At 47.7% G+C, this 27,020-nt stretch overlaps 1 protein-coding gene across 2 annotated transcripts; it reads right to left on the bottom strand.

The window, feature by feature from the left end:
* Positions 1-298: 298 nt before the first annotated feature.
* APBB1 (amyloid beta precursor protein binding family B member 1) lies at positions 299-20,972 on the bottom strand. Of its 2 annotated transcripts, XM_027864783.1 has the most exons (15): positions 20,892-20,911; positions 18,836-18,879; positions 14,691-15,444; positions 9,870-10,045; positions 9,343-9,399; positions 9,140-9,225; positions 8,856-8,916; positions 8,464-8,613; positions 8,004-8,131; positions 7,493-7,607; positions 7,226-7,310; positions 6,706-6,789; positions 3,019-3,134; positions 1,132-1,308; positions 299-980 (listed from the first exon to the last, which is right to left on the bottom strand). In XM_027864783.1, the coding sequence occupies exons 3-15, from the start codon at positions 15,424-15,426 to the stop codon at positions 813-815; spliced, it is 2,139 nt and encodes a 712-aa protein (XP_027720584.1). In that variant the 5' UTR covers positions 15,427-15,444; positions 18,836-18,879; positions 20,892-20,911; the 3' UTR covers positions 299-812. The 2 variants fall into 2 exon arrangements, with proteins under 2 accessions (XP_027720584.1, XP_027720583.1); XM_027864782.1 differs by lacking the exon at positions 18,836-18,879 and having other exon boundaries at positions 20,892-20,972.
* Between the last annotated feature and the right edge of the window lie 6,048 nt (positions 20,973-27,020).

Here is a 27,020-nt window from a genome sequence, read left to right as displayed (position 1 = left end):
TTAGAACAGGGACCACAAAGGAACACCAAATGGGTCACTCTGACAGCTTTCACTAAAGAGAGAAGGGAGGTTTTAGAGCTTCTTCAAAGAAATTCTGGGATGAAGTCATTGTCGGCCTAGGATTGCTTCAACAACTGAAGGCGGAGGGAAAGATGGGATGGAGCAGTGTGTGGCCAGGAGTAGCATCCAGCCTAGGGGAACGACCTCATGGCCTTATTACAAGGTGTCCAACTTTTCCCTTCTCGAGGAGATGGCTCCAGGGCCGAGAGAGGCAACAGAAGCCACAGTTAGGCAGGCATCAGGATGGGCGCACAGACAGGCTTTATTAGTGAACACAAATAGTGCCCACAGAACAGGAGGAGGGGTGTTCCCCTACTCCCACCCTCACTGCCTCTGGGCTACAGGCCCAGCCAGCAAAGGGAAAGCCAGGCCAAAGGCCTATCTTTTCTACCCAGACTGACTGATACACGTGGCAAAGAGACACAGGAACCCTTGGGCTGGGATTGCATCAGCGTCCCAGGACAGGGGCCCAGTTGTGGAGTCTGGCCATGAGGCCCATTTGTTCTACCTTCATGCTTCAGTCTCCTCCTTCCCTGTGGGCCTGCAGTCCCACCTTCCTCCCCATCCCCCAAGCAGGGAGCCACTGCCACTGGTGGGGGAAGCAGTGCCAGATGGCCCTGGCCCAGAGCAGCATCAGGAAGGGCCTAACAGGCTGCCCTGGGCCCCTCCCCACCCCATATCTTAAGAGTTCCCCAGGGCCCCAGAGCAGTTTGGGGGATGGTCTGGACCCAATCCATACCCTGCGAGGCTGTTCAGGGTGTATGGGTTCCTAGCCTTTTAGGTTTGAGTGTGCCCAGAAGAGACTGGACCCCCTTTCGGACAGTACAGCCCACGCGGCGAGCGACCGAATCCGCAGGGGGTGCCGGGAGACAAGAGCTGGAGGCCTGGGGACGGGCATCCAGGCACTTCTGGTACCGAAGCTGGGGGGAAAGGAGATGGGCAGTCAGTCTTCAGCCTGTCTATTCAGTCCAGGGACCCCCATTCCCTACCTTGCTCCTTGTAAAGCCCCGTCTTCCCTCCTACCCAATCCTAGCAGGCAGCCCCTTCCTTTCTCCCCAGCCCCCAACTCACCATGCAGGCAGCCTGTACAGCCTCAGAGAGGCTGGCTGCATTGGGCTCACACCAGAACATGTGGCAGCAGAAAGTGGAAGGACCAGCAGCCATGATGAAGGCAAAAGTGTGGACATCTCTGCCCACCGCCAGGAAAGACAGGAACCGTACCCTGCATTCTCCCAGAACTGCCTCCGTCTGGAGGATAATTAGGATGGGCAATTATTACAGATCTGTACCACCTCTAGAGGGGACAAGAGGCCCCTACATAGATCTCAATGGCCCTGTCACTGCTCTCTGAAGCAGGGGTTCTTAATCTGGGATCTACAAACATATAGGGTTGTGTGGTTTTTTGTTTTTTAATTATTTTGATAGTCATTATATTTGACAATCATAGTCAATATAATTGCTTTCCTCGGTAATCCCATGTATTTTATTCATTTAAAAATATTCTGAGGTGGTCATGACACAGAAAGAGTGAAAAACTCCTAGAAGGGATGAGGCCCCTCCTCTGTATTTTTTTTTTTTAGCACAAGAAAACACATGGAGGTTTTAGTGGACTACAAGCTCTACAGGACCACACACTTCAGTTTACATTAATAGAAGTATAGTGTCCCAAGTAAGGGAGGAGAGAGTCTCACCATCCACTGCCCCAGTCAGACTACATCTGAAATGTCCCATTCTGGGGACTATGTTTTAGTAAGGACCCTGACAAATCCAAGGATGTCTAAGGAAGATGACCAGGTTAGTGAGAGGATTCAAAATCTCATCACATTAAGCTCAACTGCTGGAACCAAGAAGGTTGGGAGGGGGGAGGGGGAGGAAAATGGATCATGGGCTTAAGACATCATTTGTCCAGCCCTCTCATTTTACAGATGAGGAATCCAAGGCCCACATGGGTTAAACAACTTGCCAAAATGACACAAAGTGAGTGGTAGAGTTAGGATGTGAACTTGGGTCTTCTGACTCCAAAGCCAGGTCTCTTTCCACTACACCACACTGCCTTGTGATACTGATCTTTCACAATCTGAAGAGTTGTCATGCAGAAGAAGAAAAAGAACTTGGCTCTTTTTGGCCCCAGACAGGAAAATTCAGAGCATAAGGAGGATTTCAGCTCAATACAAGGGAAAAGTTTCTAACAATACGAGCTGTCCAAGAGGAGGAGGGACTGCATTGGGTGTACTAATGGTCTCCCTATCAGGGAGGTGGTGGCACGTTAGTAAGAGCAGTGGGTCTGGAGTCAGGAAGATTCAAGTTCAAGTCCAACTTCAAACACTTCTTAGATGTGTGGCCCTAGGCAAACCACTCGATCCATTTACCTCAGTTTCCTCAACTGTAAAATGAGGATAATAATAGCACCTATCTTAGAAATAAGGAAGGTTGTGAAGATCAAATAAGATAATCTTTGTAAATTGCTTACTCAGCACAGTGTCTAACACACAGTAGGTGCTCGATTAATATTTGTTTCCCTCCCCAGCCCCATCTTCACAGATCCTTAAGCAGAGACTAGATGACCACTTGTTAAGGATAGTATAAAAGCATTCATTATGCTAACAGGGATTGAACAATAGATGCTCTTTGAACTCCCTTCCATAGATCTGACATTCTGTGATTGAAATTTGGGGAGAGTGAGGCAGAACCATTTCATACCACAGTGATCTAGCACTGCATCTTAAAGGGAAATGGGAGGAGGCCATTACTAAGCTACATTCACTAAGTGCCTACTGTGTGCAGCATGTTTTTCATATGGAGAGGTGCTACAAGCATCTGTTTTTAAAATTTTACTAATTCACCCATAGTTGTCACCCAGTCAATCACCCTTCCCCTCCCCCCATGGCAATCAGCTGATGAGACCAGAGCCTGGCATCATCAGCCATCTCCCTCCTTCCCTTCCAGCCATGGCCTCACCTGCTGGTGCAAGATGGTGAGTGTAGCAGGAGCCACGCTGACATGACTAGGGGTCCACTGCTCCCTGCTGCTGGTGGCCAGAACTGACTCCAAGGCCCCATTAATCACATCCACACCTGAAGACCCAAAGAGACAGCACCCCACCCACCCACCCAATACACTGTGAGGAGTCAGTATCCACCATTATCAATAATAATAACATATTTGTGTCATGCAAGTCAGTTATATCCTCTGTAGTAAGAGGCAGTGGGGTGAGCTGGTCTCAGAACCAGGAAGCCCTAGATTCAGGTCCTGCTTCTGATACATCCTGTCTATGTGACCCTGGATAAATCACTTGCCTTCTCAGTGCTCTAGGAAAAGCTTAAGAAGAAGTTGCTGAGAAGGGACCAATCTACTTAGGTAGAGGGAGTTCCCTATAACAATAAAAGACCCAGTCCCAATTTATATAGTGCTTTAAAATTTTGTCACGCACTTCACATACATTATCTTCACGGCTCACTTTTGAGAGATAGGTACTACAGGTTTTATATATGAAGACACCAAGGTCCAAGAAGTGAAGAACTTTGCCCTGGGTCAGAAGCAAGATCTGAACCCAGGTCTACCTGATCCCAAATCCAACATTCTTAATGCTGCCTCAATACATACACACTACTGCAGGAGGCACATACAATTTGCCTTCTCAAGACACTCCTTACCAGACCACGGGATCTTTTCTCCCTCCTCATTGCTGCCCCCATCTTCTCTGTGACATGTAACACTGCTCGATCACTGTCTTGGCTTCCAAGATCATTGCTCTGTCCTCTTTCATCTCTGACCTCTCCTGTATCCTTCCCAGGCTCCTCCTCTCCCTCATGTCCCTTCACTGTTACTGCCCCTCGTCTGAGAATCTGCTCCTTGTCCAGTATTCTCTCCCCAAGAGAACTCATCCGCTGCCTGTCCTAGTTCCCTTTCTCATCTCTCAGCAGATGACTCCCAATCTATATCTAGTTGCCTGGCACATAAGAAGACGAGGCCTGGGTTCTAGCTCCAGCTCTGCTGGGGCCTTGCTATGTGATCTAAGAGAAGGCATTTAGAACCACAGAAACCTGGAGCTGGAAGGGAGCTCAGAAGCATCAGTTTATGTTCTTCCTCATTCACAGGAGGAAACTTAGGCCTCGAGAAGAAGTGACTTCATTTTATGATCTATTAGGTTGTAAGCTCCTTAACAGAAGAGACTTTATTTTTCATCTTTGTAGCCCCTTTGTGGCCCCAAGGCTCACTGTCCTGCACATAGTAGAGAATCAGTAAACATTTACTGAGTGTCAAGGTTGAATTGGCTGAGGTCACATAGTGAGTTGTTTGCAGATCCATACTGGAATCCAGATCCCCCAAGTCTACACAGCAGGGATCAGTAGACCCCAGTCACGTCAGAATGGTTTCTGCTACACTCACCATCTTGTACTTAAGCTCTCTGGGTCTGTGTTATTTTTTTTGTAAAGTGAGGGTATATTAGACAAGGGATCTCTAAGAGCTAGGTGGCACAATGGATATGGAATACTAGAGTGCCTAATAGACGCTTGGATTCAAGAAGACCTGAGTTCAAATTCAACCTCAGAAACTTTCTAGCTGTATGACCCTGGGCAAGTCACTTAACTTTTTGTCTGCCTCAGTTTCCTCAACTATAAAACGAGGATAATAATAGCACCTACCTCCCATGTTGTCATGAGGATCAAACGAGATGATATTTGTAAAGCACTTAGAACAGGGCCTGACACATAGTTGGTGCTATACAAATGCTTTTCCCTCCCTACCACTATTTGGTACAGTGCATAGATTCTGGACTTGGGATCAGGAAAACATAAGTTCAAATCCTGACTCAAACCATTTGCTAGCTGTGTGATCCTGGGCAAGTCACTTAATCTCTCTGCACCTCAGTTTCCTCATCCATAAAAGGAGTTTAGACTAAATGGCATCCAAGGTCTCCTCTAGCTCCAAGTCTGTGATCTTACACTCACGTGACCTCACCACTCTCCCAGGTTCCAAACTTTCAGATCTCCTTCGGTTAAAGGGTAGGACAGAAGACGGCTCTGTCACCAAATCCCATCACACGATGTCGTGTCTGTAGCCTTCTCATCATCTCCCACTGCCACCACCCTCACTGAAGCCCTCATTCTCATGTCTAGATTAAGAAGCAGCATTGACGAGGAGTGCTACAGAGAGGAAGTCAAGGGAGTGAGAGTCCTGTTTTAACAGTATAGCTGGGCAATGGGGGAAGCGGGATTTGATCTAGGCCTTGAAAGACAGCAAGGATTGGGGTGGGGGGGGAGTTGGGTGGTACAAAAGGAGGAAAAGCAGAAGAAAGAATTGGTAAGGTATGCTTGTGAACTTGAACCAAGCTCAATCAGCCTGGCTGGAGAGAGCCCTATGCGCTGGGGAGCAAAAGGGCCACAGTTAAAAAGATACAGGGTACCAGTTTATGGGGGTACTCGACAAGCCGGGCAGAGGGGACGAGCTAGACTTTACTTCATAGGCAGTAGGAAGCTATTGAAATTCTCAAGTAAGAAAATGTTATCCACTGGGCAGGTGAAGATGCATGAGACAGGTAGTGCTGGAGATAAGAGATTTGAGAATCATGAAAATAAGTTCTAATAAAAGGAGAAATGTGATTAGTTCAACTTTGACCTCTAAGAGAAGCTGACGTTGGCTGTCAAAGGGAGGAGGGAAATAGAATGGTAGGTTGAAGGGACCATAAGCTAGCAGCAAAACTGAAAGATGGGGGGGGGGCAGCTGGGGGGGGGGCAGCTAGGGGACACAGTGGACAGAGCACCAGCCTGGAGTCAGGAGGACCTGAGTTCAAATCGAGCCTCAGACATTTGACATTTACTAGTTGTGTGACCCTGGGCAAATCACTTAACCCCACTGCCTAGCAAAAAATAAATAAATAAATAAATTGAAAGATGGGGAAGCCTGTGTATTTGAGGGCAGAGAAGGCATGGGGGCTGGGAAGGTGGGTTAGAGGGAGGGTTAACTGTGAGTAAGACCCTGAGCAGGTAGTAGTGGAAAATGCAAACTGACAGAGGACTCAGGCTAGCGTTCTCTCTTCTGTGCTCATTCCTGTCTCTCTGAGATCTACCTCAAGCCTCAATCTGCCTCTCAGCAGCTTCCCCTCATTGCTTCTAGTTCTGCCCTCTGGGACCCTGGGGATACAGCAACATGTGACAGCCCCTCAGACACCAGATGATAGCTCCTCTGTTCCCCGACTTCTAAGCCTCTTCCTCAGACCAAACCTTCCCAACCCCTTTAACTAGGTGGTGTCTGTCACGATGTCGAGATCTAGGCTGGAGACATTCAAAGAATGCTCAGGGATTTGACTTCTGCTCCTCCTTCCCCATGCCCCCACCCCTCCCCCCCCACACAAGTGAGAAGGGCAGAGAGAGGGAATAATGGAAGAATTGTAGTGATCATGCCAGGGCAACCTTCCAGTGGCTGAATGTGGGTGCTGGAAGGTCCTAGTGGTGGGCTGCATTGTGTGCCCGGAGAATGGCATCCAGGAAGATGAGGGAGCCTCAAAAAAATCTCTCTCCTCACTTAAGGAAGGGGTGAAGGTTTGCTGAACTGAGGTCAATGGATAGGGGTGGGGCATGGCAAGGACCTCTCTGTAGGGAAAGAGGGGGCAACTGGGCTAGGGGCAGACAACAACATACATACCCACTGGCTTAGCAACAGGCACATTCCCTAGGTAATAGACTTGGAACTTCTGTACCAGCTCATTCTTCGGGGCTGGGAACTCCACTGGGGGAAGGGAAGGAAAGCATGGGTCTGACATGTTAATTTTGGCCCTCAGCCCACTCTACCAGATAGGAAACAGTTTCTAACCCAATGACAAGATTTCAGCTGACAATCCCAGGGCCTAGGCCTTCTCATCCTCTGCTTTCCCCAGATCATCTCCCTCCAAATCCAAATCCCTTCAATGATACGACTGGTTGATTTTGATTCTCAATCTTCCCAAGTGATTTGTGCACAGCTGGAGCTAGCTGTGTGTATTATGTTTCTGACCTATGTTTTCTACAGAAAATACATGAATGCTCTGTCTGTCCCACCACAACTGGAGTTCTTCCTTCCTCGGGGTCTCTCGTGTGACCCAACAAGGACTCCAAAAACCAAGAGGCCTGGTACAGGGGGCCATCTGCCTGCTTGGATGAGCACTGGTTTTGGAGGAGGCCCTGACCTTGAAAGGGAACATCCACCATTTTGGAGTGATCCAAGGACAGGCTGTTCACTAAGCAGCGGGCACTTCGGCGCTCAGCCATGATCTGTGGGAGTGAAACCTTGTTACCTGGTCTTTTGTTCCCTGATGTTCATGAGCCCTCATCCCACAGGTGGCCTCCCAGTGATTCCCCAGCAGGAGTCACATTCAGCAGAGAACCCATATCCCATGCAGGTCCCCCCACCCCCACTGGGGAGGAGGGACCAGGAACCAGGGCCGGGGGCATGCCTTAGAGCAGATCTCATGCAGACTGGTGGCTATGTTCTTGGCAGGTGCTTCGCAGCGAAACACGTGGCACTTGAGCATCTGGGTCAGCTTGTCCCGGGCCACGTAGGCAAAGTCCCTGTGGGGAAGGTGGGTCACTCAGCATCTCCCCACTCTGCCAGACTCCACATCGTCAGTGGGGCAAGAGCTGGCAGAGCAGGATCATTCAAACCTAGTGTCTTTGGGCTGAGGGCACTAACCCCTAGCTTATGTGTACTGGGCATGCTGCAGACAAAGGAGAGGAACAGCAGGCAGGATGAGGGAACGGGGAGAAATGCTAGGAGCTTAGTGGGCACTGCTGGGCCGAGGAGCAGGCTAGGGCATAGAGGAGCACAATACCTCTCTCTGGATCCGGCAGCAGAAGTGAGGCAAAGAGCATGATTAGGGAAGAGGAGCCCTACCCTGGGAGCCAGGTGAGGCCCTCGCCCCAGGCAGACCCCATCCTACCCCCCACAAGGAGCCCCTGAGCCCACACCTTCCACTGTCCCGCCCGACGCCCCATACACGGATGCTGATGATGGGCTGTGAATGCAACACTGTCTGTCCACGGGGCTCCACCAGCTTCAGCGTTTCATCCTCCAGCTGCAGCAGCATGTCCTTTCCCTGGGGGTGGGGGTGGGGAGAAGCACAGAGCACCTGTCGGGGCAGGCCCAGGGAGAGGAGAAGGCAGCCTTAGGCACCTGTCAGAGCAGGCCTTGGGGGGAGGGGGGATAACACCTGCCACAGTTGCCTTGGATGGGGGGGGGCACACAAGACAACTGTCACCGCAGGCCTGGTGGAGGTGAAGTAGCAGCTGGGGAAGGCTTATTGCACAGATAGCTCTGGCACACTCTGGATTGGTCTCCAGACTGCAGGCCCAGGCCCTGTGGGCAGGCTCCCTCACACACAGCTTCCCCCATCAATCGATGCAGGAACGAATTTCTCCCCCTGCTCACCTCCCCCCAGCCACCCTGGGCTGGGTCATGCAGGTTGTGTTTGTGGTAGGAGAGCTGGCGGATGCAGTTGTTGACGGCCACGCTGCTGCGTCCAGGGGCTAGCTCCTCTTCAGTCATTTCCACCCAGCCCAGAGAGCGCACGGCAAAACACTGCATTTGGGGGGGGGAGAGGAACATGGGGAAGGCACATGTGTGTGGGAGCCCTGGGGAGTGTAGGGTGAGGCAGGATGCAGCCCTCAGAGATGGGAGCAATCTTGGCCTGCCCAGGGTATGTGGAGGACCAAGAGGACCCTGGCTGGATCCAGGGTAGGGTCCTAGCCTCCAGCCACCCCCTACCCGAGGACTTCTCCCTATTCTCTCTGGTCACATAAGATCATCCCCAGCCAACTCACCTTGGCCCCCAGGTTGGTGTTCAGAAGGGGTAACTTCTCCTGCTCTTGTGGCAAGCCAGTGCTAGGGGTGGAGAGCAGAGAATCAACCATCTGTGACAGAGAAGACGCCCCTCTCATCCCTATCCCCGGAGACAAACCCACTGTCCTAGGCCCAGCTAGACCTCAGCTGGGCCCAGGGCTTCACCCCACCAGCACCAGAAGGGCCCCAAGCCCCATGCTTCATCTTCAGTGAGTTATCCCCCACTCTCTCAAGTCCCTGACTCTTTCCCCTTGCCTCCCCTCACCCAATGTTCAGAGCTTGGAAGGCCAGGGCCCCATCTTCTGAGTCCTTCCTTTCCGGCTCCATGGGGGGCTCTTCACTTGCCACATCCTAAGGAGAAATGGCAATGATAGGAAAGGAGCCAGTGTAACTCCTCTTACTCCCAGGATTCCCTGCCCATCATCTGAGAGGCTTACGCTGTCCATGAGCAGGAATCTTCTCACCTACCTTCCAGAACTCGCCATCCTCAAAGGTCTCCCCGTGGCCAAAACCAGTCCAGGTGAGCTGAGGGAAAGAGGCACAGAGGGCGTGGGTACAATGAATGCCTCTCACTTGACACCCCAGTCCCAAAACATGCATTCAAGGGCCCAGCCCCTAGCCACCTACTCAACTGGGCTCAAAGAGAGTTATAAAAGCTGCTCAGGTTGGGTACTGCTCTAGCCCAGGGACAGAGGGAGTAGACAGTGCTAGGTTTGCAGTTAGGAAGACCTGGATTCCAATACTGTCTCTGATACTTAATAGGAGTTAAATGACCATGGACATTTTTTCCAGTTTCTCATCTGTAAAATGAGGATAATAACTACTATACTTGTCTCACAGGTTTTGGAGGTTCAAATTGAAATAATGTGTGGAAAAAACTCTGCAAACCTTAAAGCTTTGTATATAAATGCCAGTTATTATGAAGACATAGGGATGGGAGAACAGTTTAGGGGCCGCTCTTCCCATTGGTGGCTCTATGTGGGGAGAGGCTTCACCTGAGGCTCCTCAGTGGGACTGCTCCCTTGTAAGGGTGGGGCCCGGCCAGGGGGCTCCCACTGGGTAGTGCCAGTTGGGATGTGCCAGTAATAGGTTCCTGAGGTGTCCTGTACCCTCATCCATCCGGAAGGCAGGTCTGAATCCGTCTCGAATGAATTCCGGTTCCAGAAGGAGTCTGCCATGAGATGGGCTGATTAAGAAGTTACCCTTCCACAGTCCGGATAACTGCTACCCTCCCACCTCTTGCCAGGGTGATCCCATCAATTCCTATCCTAGACCTCACAGCTGGTCTGCCTGTCCCCAGGGGGAGCACCAATCTAGGCTCTCAGGGCTTAAGGTCTGAGCCTATGGTTAAAGATGATGGGCTAGGAGATGGGAGTCAGGCTGGACAGCCTAGCCTGTCCTCTCATTTGGAGACAGGGATACTGATGCCAACAGGCTTCCCAAGAGCATTAGGCAACAGTACATGGAGAGTCCAGGATTATACTGCTCATTCTCCACCATGCCCAGGTCATATTCCCAGCACTGGGACTGTTCTATGAGCATGTGTGTATATGTGTGTGTGCATATATGTGGGCATGTACACTAGTGCTCAAATCATGAGAACATGCACAGACCACACTACTAAACATGCACATTCATACCATCATTTGATCATTTGTGCTTAAACCACACACATATATACATACATATGCCACACACTAATAATGAATCATGTTAAAAAAAAAAGAAAAAAGAATGGGCCCAGGTATAGGGCATGAAGTAGACAGGGAGCCAGGTACCACACTGAACTCAGGAATGACTATCTTGAATTTCCTTACACACATACACATGTATACACATGCCCCACATACGTGCACAAATATCTATTTGTGCATATATCACATACCCACTAGCACCCTCCACGTAAATATATCCAAGACAACACACATACCATGTACACACTCAAGTCTATATGCATTGTGCAAAAACCACACATACACAAATACCTACCCAAAAAAACCTCATATAGTGTTACATGTCCCATACCCCCCCACACATGTTACAAACACATCTCATCCATGCTGTGCACATACCATACACATATTCTAAATCCACCACACACCAAGTAATCCCCCCACAATGACTATCAGTGCACACATGTCATGCATGTACACTGCTCACAAGCACATACCATATACATGCATGTATACATACTGCAAATGCACACAATATCCTTCACCTTTTTATTCCCTCTGACCCAGATGTCATAAAGTAAGTGATACTCTTAGCCCCTACTTACCCCGCCTCTCTCACCCCTAGTTTCCCTCCTACTGCCTCCACCCTAAGCAGTCTGCCTAGGAACTCTCCCAGGCTCAATCCTTGCCCTCACCTGGGCTGCTGTCCTGTAGGATGATGGCCAGGAAGAAGTCTTGAGAAAACATGCTGCTTGGCTGGGGCCCCTCCCACCCTCAGGCCCCCCTCCAGCCTGGGGCCCCCACTGTCCTCTTCCCTTGCCCCGCTAGGCTTCAGCACAGTGCTACGTGCTGGTACTGGGCTCCGGAGAACAGCTGCTCCCCTCCCCCTCCTCCTCCCTCTCCCACTCCAGCTCCCTTTTCCTCTCCCCACCAGGGCAGAGCCATCTGCCAGGCTTCTTCCTCCCCTCTAAGCCAAGAGGAGGAGGAACTCAGCACACCTCCCCCATCCCACCCCCACTCACCTCTAGGGGCTGGAGGCAGCAGAGGTTAACACTCGATGCTGGAGGGGCAGCCTAGCTGGCAGCAATGGGGACCCTGCCTTCACTACAATGCAGTTTCAGCCCTTCACGGCTCACACCTCCACCCAGAATCCCCCCTCCCCATCCCTAGCCTGAGCTATTTCCATCATTTCCCTGCGTCAAGCATTCACAGCTCCCCACACACACCCAAAGCCCAGCCAAGGAGACAGGATACCCTAAACCACCTCCCCCGCTCCCCATTCAGGAGCCCTGCAGAAACTACAGCTCCCAGAATGCAATGGGACATGGCTTTAGAGGTCTCAAGGGACCCCATGGCTCACATTAACCATGGGGATTTCAGGGCCCCTCCCTCACACATGAGCCAGGAGACACCCTCCTCATCCCAATCCTTCACAGTTTACCCTTGGGGTGGGAAGGGGGGAAGGGAGGGGGTTAGCATATGAGCATTGCCTGTCCTGAAGGTTCAAGCCAGGAAGAAAGGGGTGTCATTCACCCCTCATTTGGCTAGGCTGTACCAAAGGCACCCACCTCTCACACTCACCTGCCAGAGTCCAGATGGGCTGCTGCGTTTCCCCAGCAACAGGAGCCCCAGGACCAACTGAGCACACCCAGGCCAGTGACGTAAGCTCTGGTTGCTGGGGAAACCGGGAATCCTGGCAGGTACTGAGGCAAGAGAGTCACTGCTGAGGGGCAAGCATGGTCCCAGAGCTGAGCCAGGGCTCCTAGGCAACCACACAGTGTTGTGTGCCCAAGGAGGGAAGAAGGTGAGCAAGGCTTGGAGGCTCTCCAAACCTTGCTCTCCCCTACAATATCAAGGACAGAGGGATGAGGTCTAGGGCTTGAGGATGGGAAACTAGGGCCCTTTTACTGTCAGATCCCCCTAAGGCTATCACCTTAGAGTGGGCACTCAGCCCTCCAGACCTCTCTGTGCTCTCCACTATTTCCTTGGGGAGGAGAGGGATATACCTGTCCAATGGGCATGCAGACCCAGATTGGAGATGGGATGGGGACAAGAAGGAAGGAGGAAAGCCCAGCCCCTGAGCTTGGGTCACATTGCTAGGGAGGGGACAACTGTCTACTCTCCCTAAGGAAGAGTAGTGCAGCCTGAAGGCTGCTCACGAAACCTTCTCCCATTCTTAAGTAGCAAAGAAGGATCATCGATCAGACCCACCCTCCCATTTATTCCCAATGTTCACTGACAGACCCCAAAAGGAATCTACTATCCCACCCTTTTCTGGAACCTTTATTACCAGTGGCCGAAGATGAGTCCTAGCAATATGAAGGAAGCTGTTACACAAACACACACACACACACACACATATTTTTGAGAGGAGGGCAGTGGAGCTACAATCTCTGGGATTTGGGACCACATCCATATCGCCCCACCTTCCCACTGACTTTGCTTTCTAGGCTTCCGCTGAATCTCCTTAACCATCTCCATCTTCAGAGCTGTCCAACTCTACCTTCTTCAATCCCATTTCCTTACCCTTGAACTACGTCCTGAAACCAGCACACTTTGGCAAAGGCAAGAGGAACATTTGCACAAAAAATAAGAAAATATTTTCTGCTGTTTCAAACCTCCTTCCTGACAATGTCTGACCTCCTGGGCTGTGCTTTGTTTTGCTTTGTTTTGGCTGAAGCAAGACATTGGGCCCGTGTCTTTGGGGAACACGGCCAACCATGTCCTTTGGGCTTTTTTCTGGTATATCTCTTTAGCTTTACTTCACAAAACTCCCCAACCAAGATCCTACAGCAAGGGATGTCTTCTCACTGTCTTTCTCAATAACTCACCAATATATGATGCCCATCTTCTATCTCTGCACCATTAGCCATGCTATTCCTCCTGTTTGTATTCTTTTTCTTCCATTTTTTTCTTATGTAAGGCAACTAGGTGACCTTACAGTGGATCAGTGAACAGAGCATTAGGCCTAAAGTCAGTAAGATCTGAATTCAAATCCAGCCTCAGATACTTTGTAGCTGTGTGACCCTAGGCAAGTCACTTAACCTCTGTCTGCCTCAGTTTCCTCATCTGTAAAGTGAGGATGATAATACATCCCAGGGTTGATGTGAGCACTAAGGGAGATAATAATTACAAGTGCTTAGCACAGTGCTTGGCACATAGTAAGGGTTATATAAATGTTGGCTATTATTACTACTACTATCATTATTATTATTAACCAGATTTTATCTGCTGTTCTCTTGGGTCCAACTCATCTTGACCAACATGGGCCACACTGAGCTCTGCCATCTCTGGACTTCTGAACATTTATGGCCACAGTCATACAATTTAGCACCCTGTTGTACTAGACCACAGGTGACCCTCAGGTACCTTAGGGTAGCTTATGGTTTTCTTTTCTTATAACCCCCACAATGCTAGCACACAGTGGGCTTCTAAGTAGTTTATGATGATTGACTGGCCCTTTCACTAGAATATAAGCTCCTTGACGGAAGGGGCTACTTTGACCCTTCTTTATATCTCCACTGTGCCTGGCTCATAAGCTTGGGAGCTTAATGCTTGTTGACTGGTTGGCTGACTGGTGGTCTGTGTAATTCACACTGAAATACATTTCCTTGTACTCTCCCAACATTCAAATTTAGCTGCCACTTTTCTCCCTATTTCCAGAGTCTTGGCAGATCTACTTCTAGGTATCCCCACCGGCGTGGTATCTCATCAACCTCAAGAGGTTAGTGTGCTCTGCAGCTCTGGAGAAGATGTCACTGGGCATGCCTTCTGAATCACTTATGAGAATATTAAAAGATAATTCCTGAATATCCCGATATTTATGATTCTCTACTCAAAGAAGTACTCATTTATCACTACCTCTGTTTTCTGTCTCTAAGCCACTCTGAACTATGACTCTTCCTGATACAGACCTCCAAATATTAGGGATATGTGCCCTCCATTCAAAGCTTTCTTTATTGCCTTTTCCTCCTTGAAATCATTTTAGAGTTTTGGCCACCTTGGGTAATGAATGAACCCAGCCCAGGGGGTAGCCTGGATGAGGCCAAAGGAGGTAAAGGAGACTACCTCTCCTGCCATCTCTGCTTGGCCACTCTTGCTTAGATGCTTATCGCCCTGCCCCTCCCCATGCCCAGGAAGTACCTGTTTCCTCTGGGGAGCCATAGGAGGGGCTGCCCTGTGATAGGGTGGCCCAGCTCGAGTCTTCATCACTGGCTGCACTGTTCCTCATGCCAAACAGGAGACTAGCACTCTTGCTATGATCCCGAGGACCATCTGGTTGGGTCCGCTGAGCAGGGTTACCCTCACTGCGCTCCAGAGGTTCACAAGGCCCAGGGGGGGAGGACAAGTCTTCTTCTTCCTCCTCCTCCTCCTCCTCCTCTTCTTCTTCCTCCTCCTCTTCCCCAGCTGCCTTCTCTTCTCCTTCCTCTTCCTCTTGGCTACAGGGCAGGGCCTGGGGCTCAGGTGGGCCAAGGTCAATAAGGAGGCCAGAACCTAAGTGCCCACAGTTGGCAGCATTTCGGGCAGAGATCTCTAATTCTGAGTAAAGATGCAGTAAGCCTTTGGCGCTGGAGGCTACAGTAGGTGCCGGTTCTCCACCCAGGGTCATGTTCCGGTTCTGGTCTTGGTGGGCTGTGGCTGCCCGTCGTAGCTGGTTCTGACCCTCCTTCACCCACTTTGCATTGGCTGGGCCTGACTCAGCCCCACCACCTTCTCCCATGGCGCTGCGGAGGCCCTTGGGTGCTGCTGCCACACTTTGTAGCTTGGCGTTCAGGAGCTGGTTATGGGCAGCCTGCAGGGGCAGTGCCAGGCTCAGCACTGGGCCCACACGGCTGTTGTCATTCACCACATCAGGCTGAGGACTCAACGATGCAGACATGGCCCACGGCAGGTCTTCCTGGCAAGGAGATGGGGGAAAAGAGACCATCATTAACTGAGGGACAGTGGAAAAGAATGGAAATAACATGAGCTTGAAGTCAGGAGACACCCAAGATTGAATCCTGGCTCTGATCACTTTATTAATAATAATAACAATAATAACTAGCACTGTCATTGAACTTTAATATTTATTTACATAACACTTTCCTAACAACAAACCTATGAGGGAAGTAGTACAAGTATTCTGCCCTAAAATGAGCCTATAAAATTATAATATTATGATGCTATAAATGCCATAAAGAGGAGAAAACTGAAGCTCGGAGAGGTTAAAGAACTTCCTCCATATCACAAAGCTAATTTTGGAACTGAGACTTGAACCCAGTCTTGATCATAGCACACAGATGAAGAGCTGGAAGGGCCCTTAGAGATCACTAACTCCAACCCTCCTTCTCATTTTATAGATGAGGAAACTGAGCTCAAGAGAGGTTAAATGATCTGTTCAGAGTCACAAAGGAAGTAGGTCATGGAACGTGGATTAGAATTCAGGTCCTATGATTCCAACCCCAGCTCTCCTTCCAACACACCGTGCTCCTTCCTTCCTAACACCCAGGTCTGGCCTACCCTCACTTACACCATTTTGCCTCTCATTAACTAGCTGAGTAACTGTGAGAAGCCCAGATTCTCTCTTTGAGCTTCCGCTTTTTTCCATTAAATGGACATAATACTTGAAATGCCCACTTTCTTGCTTTCTATGAAGAAAATATTCTGTAAACCTTAAGCTTTCTAGAAATGGGCATGATGATGATAATGAGGATGATGAAGATGAAGCTCCTCCCCCACCCTTCTAGATAGGACACTGGGTTTCTCTGGGCCTCACCAGAGTGCTACAGTAGACTAAGGGTGGTGACTTGTCTACAGGAGCTATCGAGTGTCAACGGAAGAGGGCATCTACAGGGGTTGAGGAGAAGGTTATAATAGTCTTCATCCCCCTCCCTTAATCTCCTTGAAGATCTAGTCTCCTCCTTCCAGGGGCCTTCACCTCCAACACCCCCTCGGTACAGAGTCACTGGATCAACCCACCCTGCTGTTGCTCCCTCTGGAAGGCCTAGGCTCAGAGACCAGCACAGTCATTTCCTTCTTAAGACACAGACTTCTCTGGAGAAGCACCCCACCCCCCTATCCACTACCCACAGCTTCAGGCAGCTGAGCACCCACACAATGACCTCTCTGTCACAGCCTGGGTTACTCTAACAAATCCTTCACAATCAGCCTTCAGGCCTTGTCCAGCTTGAACTCAATGTACAAGGGATGGTGCTAGGGGTGGAGTGGAGGCGAATACGCATGAAAACTTTGATGTACATTTTAGGGAATGTGGTAGGTAGGTAGTATGGCCCCACACCACCACCCCCAGCACTGAACAAGGCCCTGATCATTTCTATACCTAATCCCTCCAGACTGTGGGGCCCAATACCATCTCTTCACCCCCTAGCTGTTGTTCAGTTGTTTCAGTCATGTCTAACTCTTCGTGAACCTTTGGGGTTTTCTTGGCAAAGAGACTGGAGTGGTTTGCCATTTCCTTCTCTAGCTCATTTTACAGATGAGGAAACTGAGGCAAACAGGATTAAGTGACTTGCCTAGGGTCACACAGCTAGTAAGTGTCTAAGGCCAGATTTGAGCTCAGGAAGATGAGTCTTCCTGAACAGGCCCTATCTGCTAAGCCATCAAGCTTCTCTTAGACCCCGAGCTTTTCCCTTAATTCCCAGCCTCCCACTTCCTTTGATCTTCCCCTCCTCCCTATACTCTATCCTAAATGTTTCCTTTCTCCTAGTCTCTTCCTCTTCTTTTTGTGGACCTAAGAGCTTCTCCCCTTCATCCATTCCTAGGTTTTGATCATCTATTAGTCTGTATGTGTCTGTCTGACTCCCTAGGATCGACACCAGATACTTACTGATCACATAACCTGTGTAGGACCCTGAACCTAGGGCTGGGGACATACAAGGGAATTATACTTGGTTTCTGATTTCAAGGAGCAAGCAAGCGGACATTTACATCTTCTGACATACACGTGAAATGAGAAATGCCAATACAGGGCACTATGTATTAGAAGCCAAATGACTTAAGAGGGTTAGGAGGGACCTTTAAAAGTCACTTGAACCATCCCTTGAAGAGAAGAAGTGCTATAGGGAGTCAGAGGAGAAATCAATGTGAGCTGGGGAAGTCAGGGCAGCTTCCACTGCAAAGGTGGAACTGGATATGGGCACGTGTGTGCTCTGGTTCCATCCGTAGCCTTCACATCCAATCAGGAACAAACAAAAATCCTCTGAAGGTTTCCTTCAAATGAGGACTATCGTGGTAATGGAAAGAGCTCTGAGTTTGGAGTCAGAGGACCTAGGTCTAAATCCTAACTATGCCCCCTTTGACCCACGTGACCTTGGAGAAATTACTTCACCTCTCTGTATCTCATTTTTCTCATTGCAAAACAAGGAGCTCAAATTGGGAGATTACTAAGGCCTCTTTAGGTCTTAAATTCCATGATCCTAACATCTCTGCCCCCTCTTCTCCATCCCTAACTATCAGCAGCCTTGGCCAAATCCTCACCAACTCTTACCTCATACATCAATTTCCAAGCACCTCTTGCAAAAGTCTCTTTACTTTCGGTCACTCCCTGCCTCCAATCTTTCCTACCAAAGAGCTGACATTCTGATTTTCCTAAGGTGGGTACCTACTTTCATCATGTTATACTTTGCCTCAAGAACTTCTGGTAACTACCATAGACAAGAGAAAGTCCCAATTCCTTAACTTAGCATTCAAGGCCCTTCCATCCCCTGCCTCTAGCCTACCCTTCTGTTGTTTGTTTTTCTTCCTGCCATTTACTAAGATAACACTTCCCCACCCCATCCCACTCCCACCAGAGAGTCCCTTCACTCCCCTAACCACCTCCTTACCTTTGGGTACTGATACATTTCTCCCTAGCCCAGAACGCCATTCTTACACCCTTCTTTTCTATTACCTAAATCCTATTTAACCTTCAAGACCCAGTCCATGAAACCATCTCCATCTAACCCCAATCTACCCAAAAAACCTCTCCCTCCTCTAAAAGGGAGTTTTGTTTATTTCATTGTTTATTGTTTATTCCATTCATTTGATACTTAACTTCAGAAGATTAAGGATCTAAGACAGTGATGGAAGGGATCTTGGAGACCATGTAGTTCAACTACTCCATTTTACAGATGAGAAAAGTGAGGCCTAGAGAGGTAAGCAATTTGTTCAGGGTCAAGAGTGTCAGAGTCAGGATCTGAAACCAGGATTCCTAAGTCCAAATCCTGTGCCTTTCATTATGCTCTCTCTTCTTAGGTAGTTTCTCCAACAAAAGTACAGAAAATAGAGATACCTTGGGGACAGGAACATACCTCAACTTAATTCAATTCTCCAAATCCAGACATTGATCTAGGGCCTGAGGAGATATAAATATCAAATAAGATGACTTCCCCCCCTCCAATTTTCTATTTCAATAATAACTTAAAGATATTTCATTACTAGCAACCCTGTCATCAAGATACTTACAGCCTCCAAACTTATTTCTATTCCTATATAAAGCTTAGCACTTAGTAAGAGCTTACTTAATTAATAGCTATGAAAGCTTGAAATTGTACTAAGAATTTGGGAACGCCCAATATTGGTTGAATATATCTGTGTTTATTTCTGTCCCTTCTGACAAGTCATTGATGGCGTACAGAAATGATAAGACAAGGAGATGGATTTGGAAGGAGTAGTAGTAAGAGTGACTTGGGTTACCCGGACCTGAAAGAATTATGAAGACATCTAGATGCAAGGAAACTTATCCTCCCCGCCCACTCTACCACCACCCCCATAAGAAAATAAATGAAGGGAAGGGAGGAAGGCAATTGACAAAATGGCCCCTGGGAAGGCAATGAGGAGGAAGAGGGGTCACTGAGTTCAGAAATGAAAAGGCAAAATCTACCATTTCCTAAACTTTAACAAGGTTCTACCAAAAAAAAAAAAAGGTAAGAAAGCTAAAAGGCTAGATTAATTACGGATAAAGAGCTAGTTTAGAGACAAGAAATAAGGTAGGGTCAAGATAGGGATAAGCAGGTGTATATGAATTAATTCTTCATCATTCATTCATTCATTCATTCGATTTATTAAGGGTCTTTTATGTGCAAGGTACTATGGAGTACAAAGAGTAGGGCTGCTCAAAAATGACTGAAATGAGACTATATCCCATTCTTAGAATCATGAAGAAGGGCATAGCGAAACTCCAAGTTTTTTGATGACATCAAACTCTCCTGATTATTGGAAAGTCAGGGATGCATAGACAGACTATATCCATAGGTCTTACAGGTCTGAACAAGAGGTTGTAAAAGGGTGGCAGCTGAGTTTTAAAAGGGGAAACATATTTAGGGTTAAATATGCTCTATCCAAGGTATATAAATCATCTGAAGGCTTCAGATCTATCAGTTACAACCCAAGATGGATCCCTGAGGATGCAGGCCCAGTGTCCTGCTACACCCCCAAAAGGACAACAAAATGTAGACAATATGTTCATAGGTCTGACCCACCATAGCAAATCTCATGTACACACACACACCCTTTTTCCCCCTGACCTCTTTTTATCAGAACCACTTGCCTCTGACCTTCTCCTACCTCACCTTATCGGGTATCCTCTCCCCTTACCTCCCCATTAGCCCGTGTTCAGTGTCTCCTGAACTGTCCTCAATCCTCATCCTTTCATCCCTTGACTTTTCTTCCCTGTACTCCTTAAGGGTCCCCTTCCTTCCCACCTTCCTCCTTATCCATCTTCCCCCTTTCTTTACCAACCATCCTCTCCCCCTTCCCATATCTCCCTCTTCTATCACCTTCCTCTGGCTTTCACCACCCTCAAGCTAAGATTCAGGAAAAATGGGGTGGGGGGTGGAGTGCCGAGTAGTGGGGCCTGGGAAGAGTAGATTAAAGAGACAAAAAGGGAGGGCAGAGGATGGAGTGCTAGTTCGAGCCCAGAAGGAAAGGCAGATCCCTAAGGAGGGGAGTGGGGGAAGGGAAAGCAAACAGAAATTAGACTAGAAAGCGGAGGGCTGTGTATCCAGTAGGGCAGGCCAAGGTGGATGGATGGGGAAGGCTGTGGATGGAAGGGGAAGGCTGTGGGTGGGTAGAGAGTGGAGTAGGGAAAACAAGAGAGATGGGGAAGGAAATGGGAAGGGGTGGGTGTCAGTCAAGGGAGGAGATGGAGGGCAATCATAATACTTTTAGCTAGAATCAAAGGTAGAGATAATCTGGTCTCTGTGATTGGGGGGGCGTTGCAGTATAAAGGGGGTTTGGGGCACAGAAATGGGGAGGGCCGTATGATAGGGTGAGGGAAGGGGAGGGCGGTGCAGAAGCGGGGGATGGGAAGGGCGATGGAGGGGGATGGGGAGGGGAAGGGAAGGCAGGGCCCCCAGTCCGGTATACCTGCAGCGCGAGGGGCCCCGGGGCTGCGGGCGCTCGGAAAGCTCGGGCTCAGGTTCGGGCTTGGGCTGCGGGGCGGTTCTAGGCAGAGGCGGCTGCAGCGGAGGCGGCGGCGGCACCAGCGGGGCTGGAGATCGGACTCTGGGTCGGGCTCAGCGGCCGCTTCTCCATCACAACATCCCCCAGCGCAGGAGCGCGCGTGCCCGAAGCGGGACCGCGCCTAGACCCGCGGGGGCGCGCCTGGAGGGGGGAGGGGGATTCCGCGGCGCCATTTTGGGCCGGGCACGAGCATGTGAATTGTCCCCTGCAGGGGCTTGGGCTGTAGGGGTGGGACAGGGACGATGAAACTGACCAGGGCTCCCACATCCTGGATTCCTTGGATCTTCCATTCCCCCACACCCCGACCCCTGTCCCCTAACATTTGGTCTCCAGTCCCTTACACTCGTAATCCTATCCTCCCCACGCCCAGACAATCCATACCCTCAATATCCAGATCTCCACAATCCAACACCTGTGCACTATTCCCTCACACCCCAACGATTGTGGGCCTATGCTCCTCACAATCCCCCAACATCCAGTTGTCCACACCCCAATACTTAGGGTTCTATACCCCCAACATCTGAATTCCAATCTGCCCATATCCAGGCCTTCTGGTCATGACTTTCATCCCCTGCACCAGAGTCCTTCTCCATTCCCTCACACCGGACCCTTTCTACTCATACATCCCAACATCGCTTGCTGTATACCTGCATTATTCTACATTCTCTAACCCCTATTACCAAGGACCTCATACCTTCCCCCCTTCAAACACACACACACACACACACACACACACTAGTTCCTAATCACCCTTTTTATCCCAACCACTAGGTCCTTTTCTCAACTCTCTCCACATTCCTTACTTGCTATTACTCTGGAATCCATAGCCCTTACTATCTGAGCCCTCCTTCCCTCAAACCCCCATCTTACAACACCCTATTTTTCCAAACCCTATAAAACCCCAACATCAGAGTCACCCCTCCAACACCCAGGCTCTGAAATCCTGACACCTTTGAACTCAGTGCCCTGCACCCAAGACCTCACCCATATCTATCCATAGTGAACATCTGGCTACACTTAGGTCTTGCTGAAACACTTCAGAAGATCCCTGGAAACCTTTGTCTTTGGCTCCAGGGTTCTCACTTTTCACTGGCTTCTAAATTTCCCTAATGTCTAAATAGTTACCTAAATGCAATCCACGCAAATTGTAGATCTTCCTGCTCTCTGGGCTGTCTTTCTGGGCTCAGAGACTGGAAGCATTAAGTTCTCTAATAAATACTCCCTTTCTCTGCCACCATCACCAACTTCCAATGACCAATTTGATCATTGACTTTTCTTTTTTCCTTGTCCTTCCAGTCTCCATGACCAAGACCACAAGAGTACTTTTGAAAAAAGCTTTCTTCATGGGAAAAAAAATAATAATACTGTATGGAAAGGTAATTACAAATCTGTAACAAAGAAATCTTCCCAGTCACAGACTAGATCCTAACCTGCCTAAGCTCTGATGCCAAACCCTAGGTTTTCCTTGCCCCAGAACATACCCAAATCTTTCTTTGGTACCCTACTCTACCACGGATCAAGCTAACTCTCCCATTTTACATTCATTGTCTCCTTTTTAAGCAAACAAGAAGCCTCCTGATAAAATTTGAATGTATTAAAAGAATGGTTCCTGGATAGCATTAACATGCCAATATAGTCATCAAGAAAAAGTTATACCAGATCCACCATTGCCAGTTCTGATAGGGCTTCTAAGACCAGGGGAGTGTCATAGACATGGCATACACATACACATACACACACACACACACACACACACACACGTGTTTTGGCAACAAATTTTCTAAAGTCTCTCATGATATACAAGTATTTTGCTGTTCAGTTGTTTTCCAGTCGCGTCCAACTCTTCGTGATCCCATTTAGAGTTTTCTTGGCAAAGATAGTGGAGTGGTTTCCCATTTCCTTCTCCAAAAAAGTGATACAAGTATTTTTTGGTTGTTTGTTTGTTTTTTAAGATGTTTGTTTTTATTGTTGTTGTTTCATTTTAAAATGACTTAACTAAACCTGAGAGAGCAGAGGTGGTATACGTGATATAGTATACACATGGTATAGTAGATAGAAAGTCAGCGTCAGAGTCAGGAAAGCCTGTGTCGGAGTCTGCCTCTAACATAGTGCTGGCTATGTGACTAGGCAAATCTCTCTGCTCAAGACAACTCTACAAATATTACAAAGTTGCAGAGCTTGGGGAGAGCTCCTTTACTCTATATTTTTTGGTATATATGTGTGGAGAGACCCCATGTGTATGTAACTTGGGGGGAGGGGTGACTCCAAAGGAGACAGAATAGCCTCTTCTCACCCCACTTTTCACTAAGGGAGACTAATTTCTGCCAAGGAAGCAAGAAGCTCAGAACAAAAGATTGGCCACTCTACTCTCCTCAGAGAGAGGGGACACCAGACAAGAATTATATTTATTTGCTCCTTTAAATATTATAAGTCTAGGGGATGTGATTTTTCAGTTCCATCTAACTTATTATTGATGTTTTCATTATTGGGAGAAGTGGAACCTCAAACTTTATATCCAAGACTTGACTTCCTTCTCCCCCAAATATCAGTTCCACAATGAAGAAACATAGCAAATACTAAAAAACCCATTTATCTCAATCACAACAAAATAGGAATTAGATAAGTTATATACAAGAGAATATGTAATAGACAATACTGAATGAAGGATCTGTCCCATTGGGTTCGAGGTAACTCAACTCAACCAAGAGACAGAGTCCCAGATCTCACATAAAGGGGAAGTTCCTTAGTCTCTAATGTAGTTGGGGATGGGGACATAATGGAGACTGCCAGCTCCTCTTATGTCTTCCCAGTGTCTTTTCCTTCAGGAACCTAAAGAGAGTTTGGTCTCATCCATCTTCCCTCTGGTAGCTAGAAGCCAGAAATGCCTGAAGGAACTGCAGGGCCAGAAGAGATTCAGAGCTTGAAGAGAACTCAAAAAGCCTAGAGAAATTCTCCTCTTTCCCACTCTTGTCGACTCCATCCCACCCCTCACTCACTGTAGGGCATTCATCTGTCAATGAGAAGAAAGTCCCATAGCAATGGTCTTTGGGACTGAGGTTACATACAGGATAAATAAGGGGGAAAAACAGAGGGAAGGTATTAGAATTAAGTTGGGCTAAGAAAGCTTCCTATAAAAGATGGGATTTTAGTTGGGATTTAAAATAAGTAAGGGAAGTCAGAATGTGAAATTGAGGAGGGAGAGCATACCAGGCATGAAGGACAGCCAGAGAAAATGCCAGGGGCCTAGAGATGGAGTGTCTTATTTGTGGAACAACCAGGAAACCAGTAGCACTGGATCAAAGAGTAAGGTGTAAGGTGTCAGGAGTAAGTTGTAAGAAGATTGGAAAGGTAAGAGGGGGCTAGGTTATGAAGAACTTTGAATGCCAAACAGAGCATTTTGTATCAATACAATCAATCATGCTTCTTTGTACTTATTTATAATTAAACAAAGGAATCTGAATATGTAGTGTCATACCTTTCCAGTAAAGTCCCTGTAAATTTCCATCAATTTTCTTTATGTGTTCTTTACTTCTCTTCTAATGTGGGCATGTTTAGTGTGTACTCTTTTCTTCATGGTCTCCTCCCCTCCCCCCCCAGCCCCCTACCACCTTGCTTTCCACTGTTTCATAAAGATCTGTTCTTATTTCTTGCAGATTTTGGTTGCATTTTAACATTCCAATATATGAATGTGCAAAAAAAAAAGTTTCACAGAACAAATCCTTTGGACTCCATCAAAGGGCTACACTTGAAGATCTAGAGGGACACATGTGGCCTCAAGGCCACAGGTTCCCCACCCCTGGGTTAGGGAATGTAAGCAAAAATAAAAAATCAGGGATGACTCCCTAATTCTAAACCTGGATGAACTGAAGAATAGTGGTTCCTTGAACAAAAACAGAGAAGAGGGGAAGAGGAGGAGGAGGAAAAGGGGAAGGTGGAGATAAGGACTCTAGGTGAAAGATAAGTTCCATTTTGGACATGTTGAGATTGAGATACCTATGAAACATCCAGGGAAGAATGTCCATAGGCAGCTGGAGTTACAGGACTGGAGCTCAGGAGAGAAGTAAGGGCTGCATGTATTTTAGAGTCACCTGCATCAAGATAAAAGTTGGGTCCGAGGGAGCTGCTGTTGCTTCAGCAGCTATTGCTATTGATGACAAGGATGATTATGATGAGAGAGAGAGAGAGGGAGAGATGGGGGCCTCAGGACAGAGCTTTGTGATACACCCCTGAATAGATCAATGGGACATGATGACTCTTGTGAAAAAAAGTTTAGGCTCAAACCTTCCAGAAATAGTTTAATTTAGTGTTAATCTAATATTTAAGCATTTCTAACTTGGAAAGAGATGTCCAAACTGGCATTTCCTCACGCCCTCCAACATGCCCCAAGATCACAAGCAAGAAAAAGATACATGTAAAAATATAGTTTAGTTTAATATTCAAGAATTGTAAAGTAACCAAATTGACATTCCATTTCCTCCCAGACCACTCCCTTCTCTTAGACTTAAATAAAAGGATTTTTTATCTTCCAAGATATCTTAATCATTTCAAAATGGAAAAGGACTAGTCTAGAGCCAATCACTTCAGGTAGGCAGGGAGGCAATAACTAAAATCAAACAAGATTTAAGTAGCTTAATACATTTGCCTTTTTGTCTTTGACTTGTCACCCAGCTTTCCAAGTGGTTTTTCCCGGGAATCTGAAAAGGGATTTAGGGGAAAATATTTTTTAATATTTTTAGTTTTGCTAAGCAAGAGGCTTTTAATATGCTTCCATATCCCACAAAGGTGAGTTAAAAGATTTGGTCCACCAGGTAAGAAGACAACCAAAGAGAAAAAGGTGACATGAAAACCCAGCAAGGGAGGAGAAAGAGGAAGTGAACAGCAGTGTCAAACACTGCAGAGAGGTCGAGAAGGATGAGAACTGACAAAAGACCAATGAATTGAGCAATAAAAAGATCACCGGGGACCTTACAGAGAGACTGTCAGCCAAATGGTAAGCATGGTAGCCAAGCTGTAAGAAGGTGAGAAGTAGGTGGGAGTGAAAAAGTGTGTGAAGAAATATGAAGAAAAACGAGTGAAGAGAGCTTTTTCTAGGAATTTGGATGTAAGGGGAAGGAAACATAGTAGGAAGATAACTTGATGAGATGATAAAGTCAAGTGAGAGTTGTTTGTTTTTTTTTCCCTAAGGGAAGGAGAATTCTGGGAATGTTTGAAGAAAACAGGGAAGAAGCCCTTGGAAAAGGAGAGGTTAAAAGTTAAGGAAAGAGCTGGAATGATTGAAGGGGTAAGCTCCCTGAGGAGGGGTTAGACAATGGGATCAGAGACACAAATGAAGAGACTGGAATTGGCAAGGAAAAAGACTACTTTATCTTCAGACTGGGGCAAAGGAAGAGGGTGGAGAATACCGCTGGGGTGATATTAGGCTGCATGTGCCGTCTGATCTACCATCTTTTTCCTTTCAGTACCAGACAGTTTTGATGAGGACCATTTCAAAATGTTTTGAACTCTAGAGGTATATGTCCTCCATCAACTTTTCTTAAAAATGTCTTCAGTCGATTCATGTGGGTACTCTCTTCCAGCAGTAAAGTGACCCATGTTGGCCTCCTCCTCCTGATCATACCTCCCACAGATCCTCCATTGAGGACTCGGTCTGTGCAGGGCCTACCTCTTGGTATTTTAACATTTTTTGGGTGCTTAATAAATGCTAATTGACTAACTGAACAGTCCCCCACTCAGGCTAGGGATTCTAGAAGGGACCTAAGAGACCATTTAATGTAACCTGTTCATTTTCCAGTCAAGGAAACTGAAGTCCTTGAAGTCAAGTGACTTACAGGAAATAAGTGACAGAGGTAACATTTGAATTTAGGTCTTCTGAAGCACCAAATTCAGGGTGCTTTCTACTATACTTTTTTACTATGCTGCCTCTATAAATATATGCTGCCTCTATAAATTGCCCACCTCCTTTTAAATCATATATTTCCCAAATGATATTCTTTATATATTATAATATAGTGCATAGATAACTGGATTTGGAGC

The sequence above is a fragment of the Vombatus ursinus genome, unplaced genomic scaffold (genome assembly GCF_900497805.2).
Source record: "Vombatus ursinus unplaced genomic scaffold, bare-nosed wombat genome assembly UNPS02014775.1, whole genome shotgun sequence".
In the NCBI taxonomy this organism is placed as follows: Eukaryota; Metazoa; Chordata; class Mammalia; order Diprotodontia; family Vombatidae; genus Vombatus; species Vombatus ursinus.
Note: the sequence above shows the minus strand (reverse complement) of the source record. Positions and strands in the feature narration are given on the sequence as shown.

Coding starts and splice junctions, on each gene's coding strand:
- APBB1 (XM_027864782.1), bottom strand. CDS start 15,426: ATGTCTGCATCGTTGAGTCCTCAGCCTGATGTGGTGAATGACAACAGC. Junction 8,614..8,855: donor ACACCAACCTGGGGGCCAAG/GTGAGTTGGCTG, acceptor CCCCAAATGCAG/TGTTTTGCCGTGCGCTCTCT. Junction 7,608..8,003: donor GTCGGGCGGGACAGTGGAAG/GTGTGGGCTCAG, acceptor CCTTCCCCACAG/GGACTTTGCCTACGTGGCCC.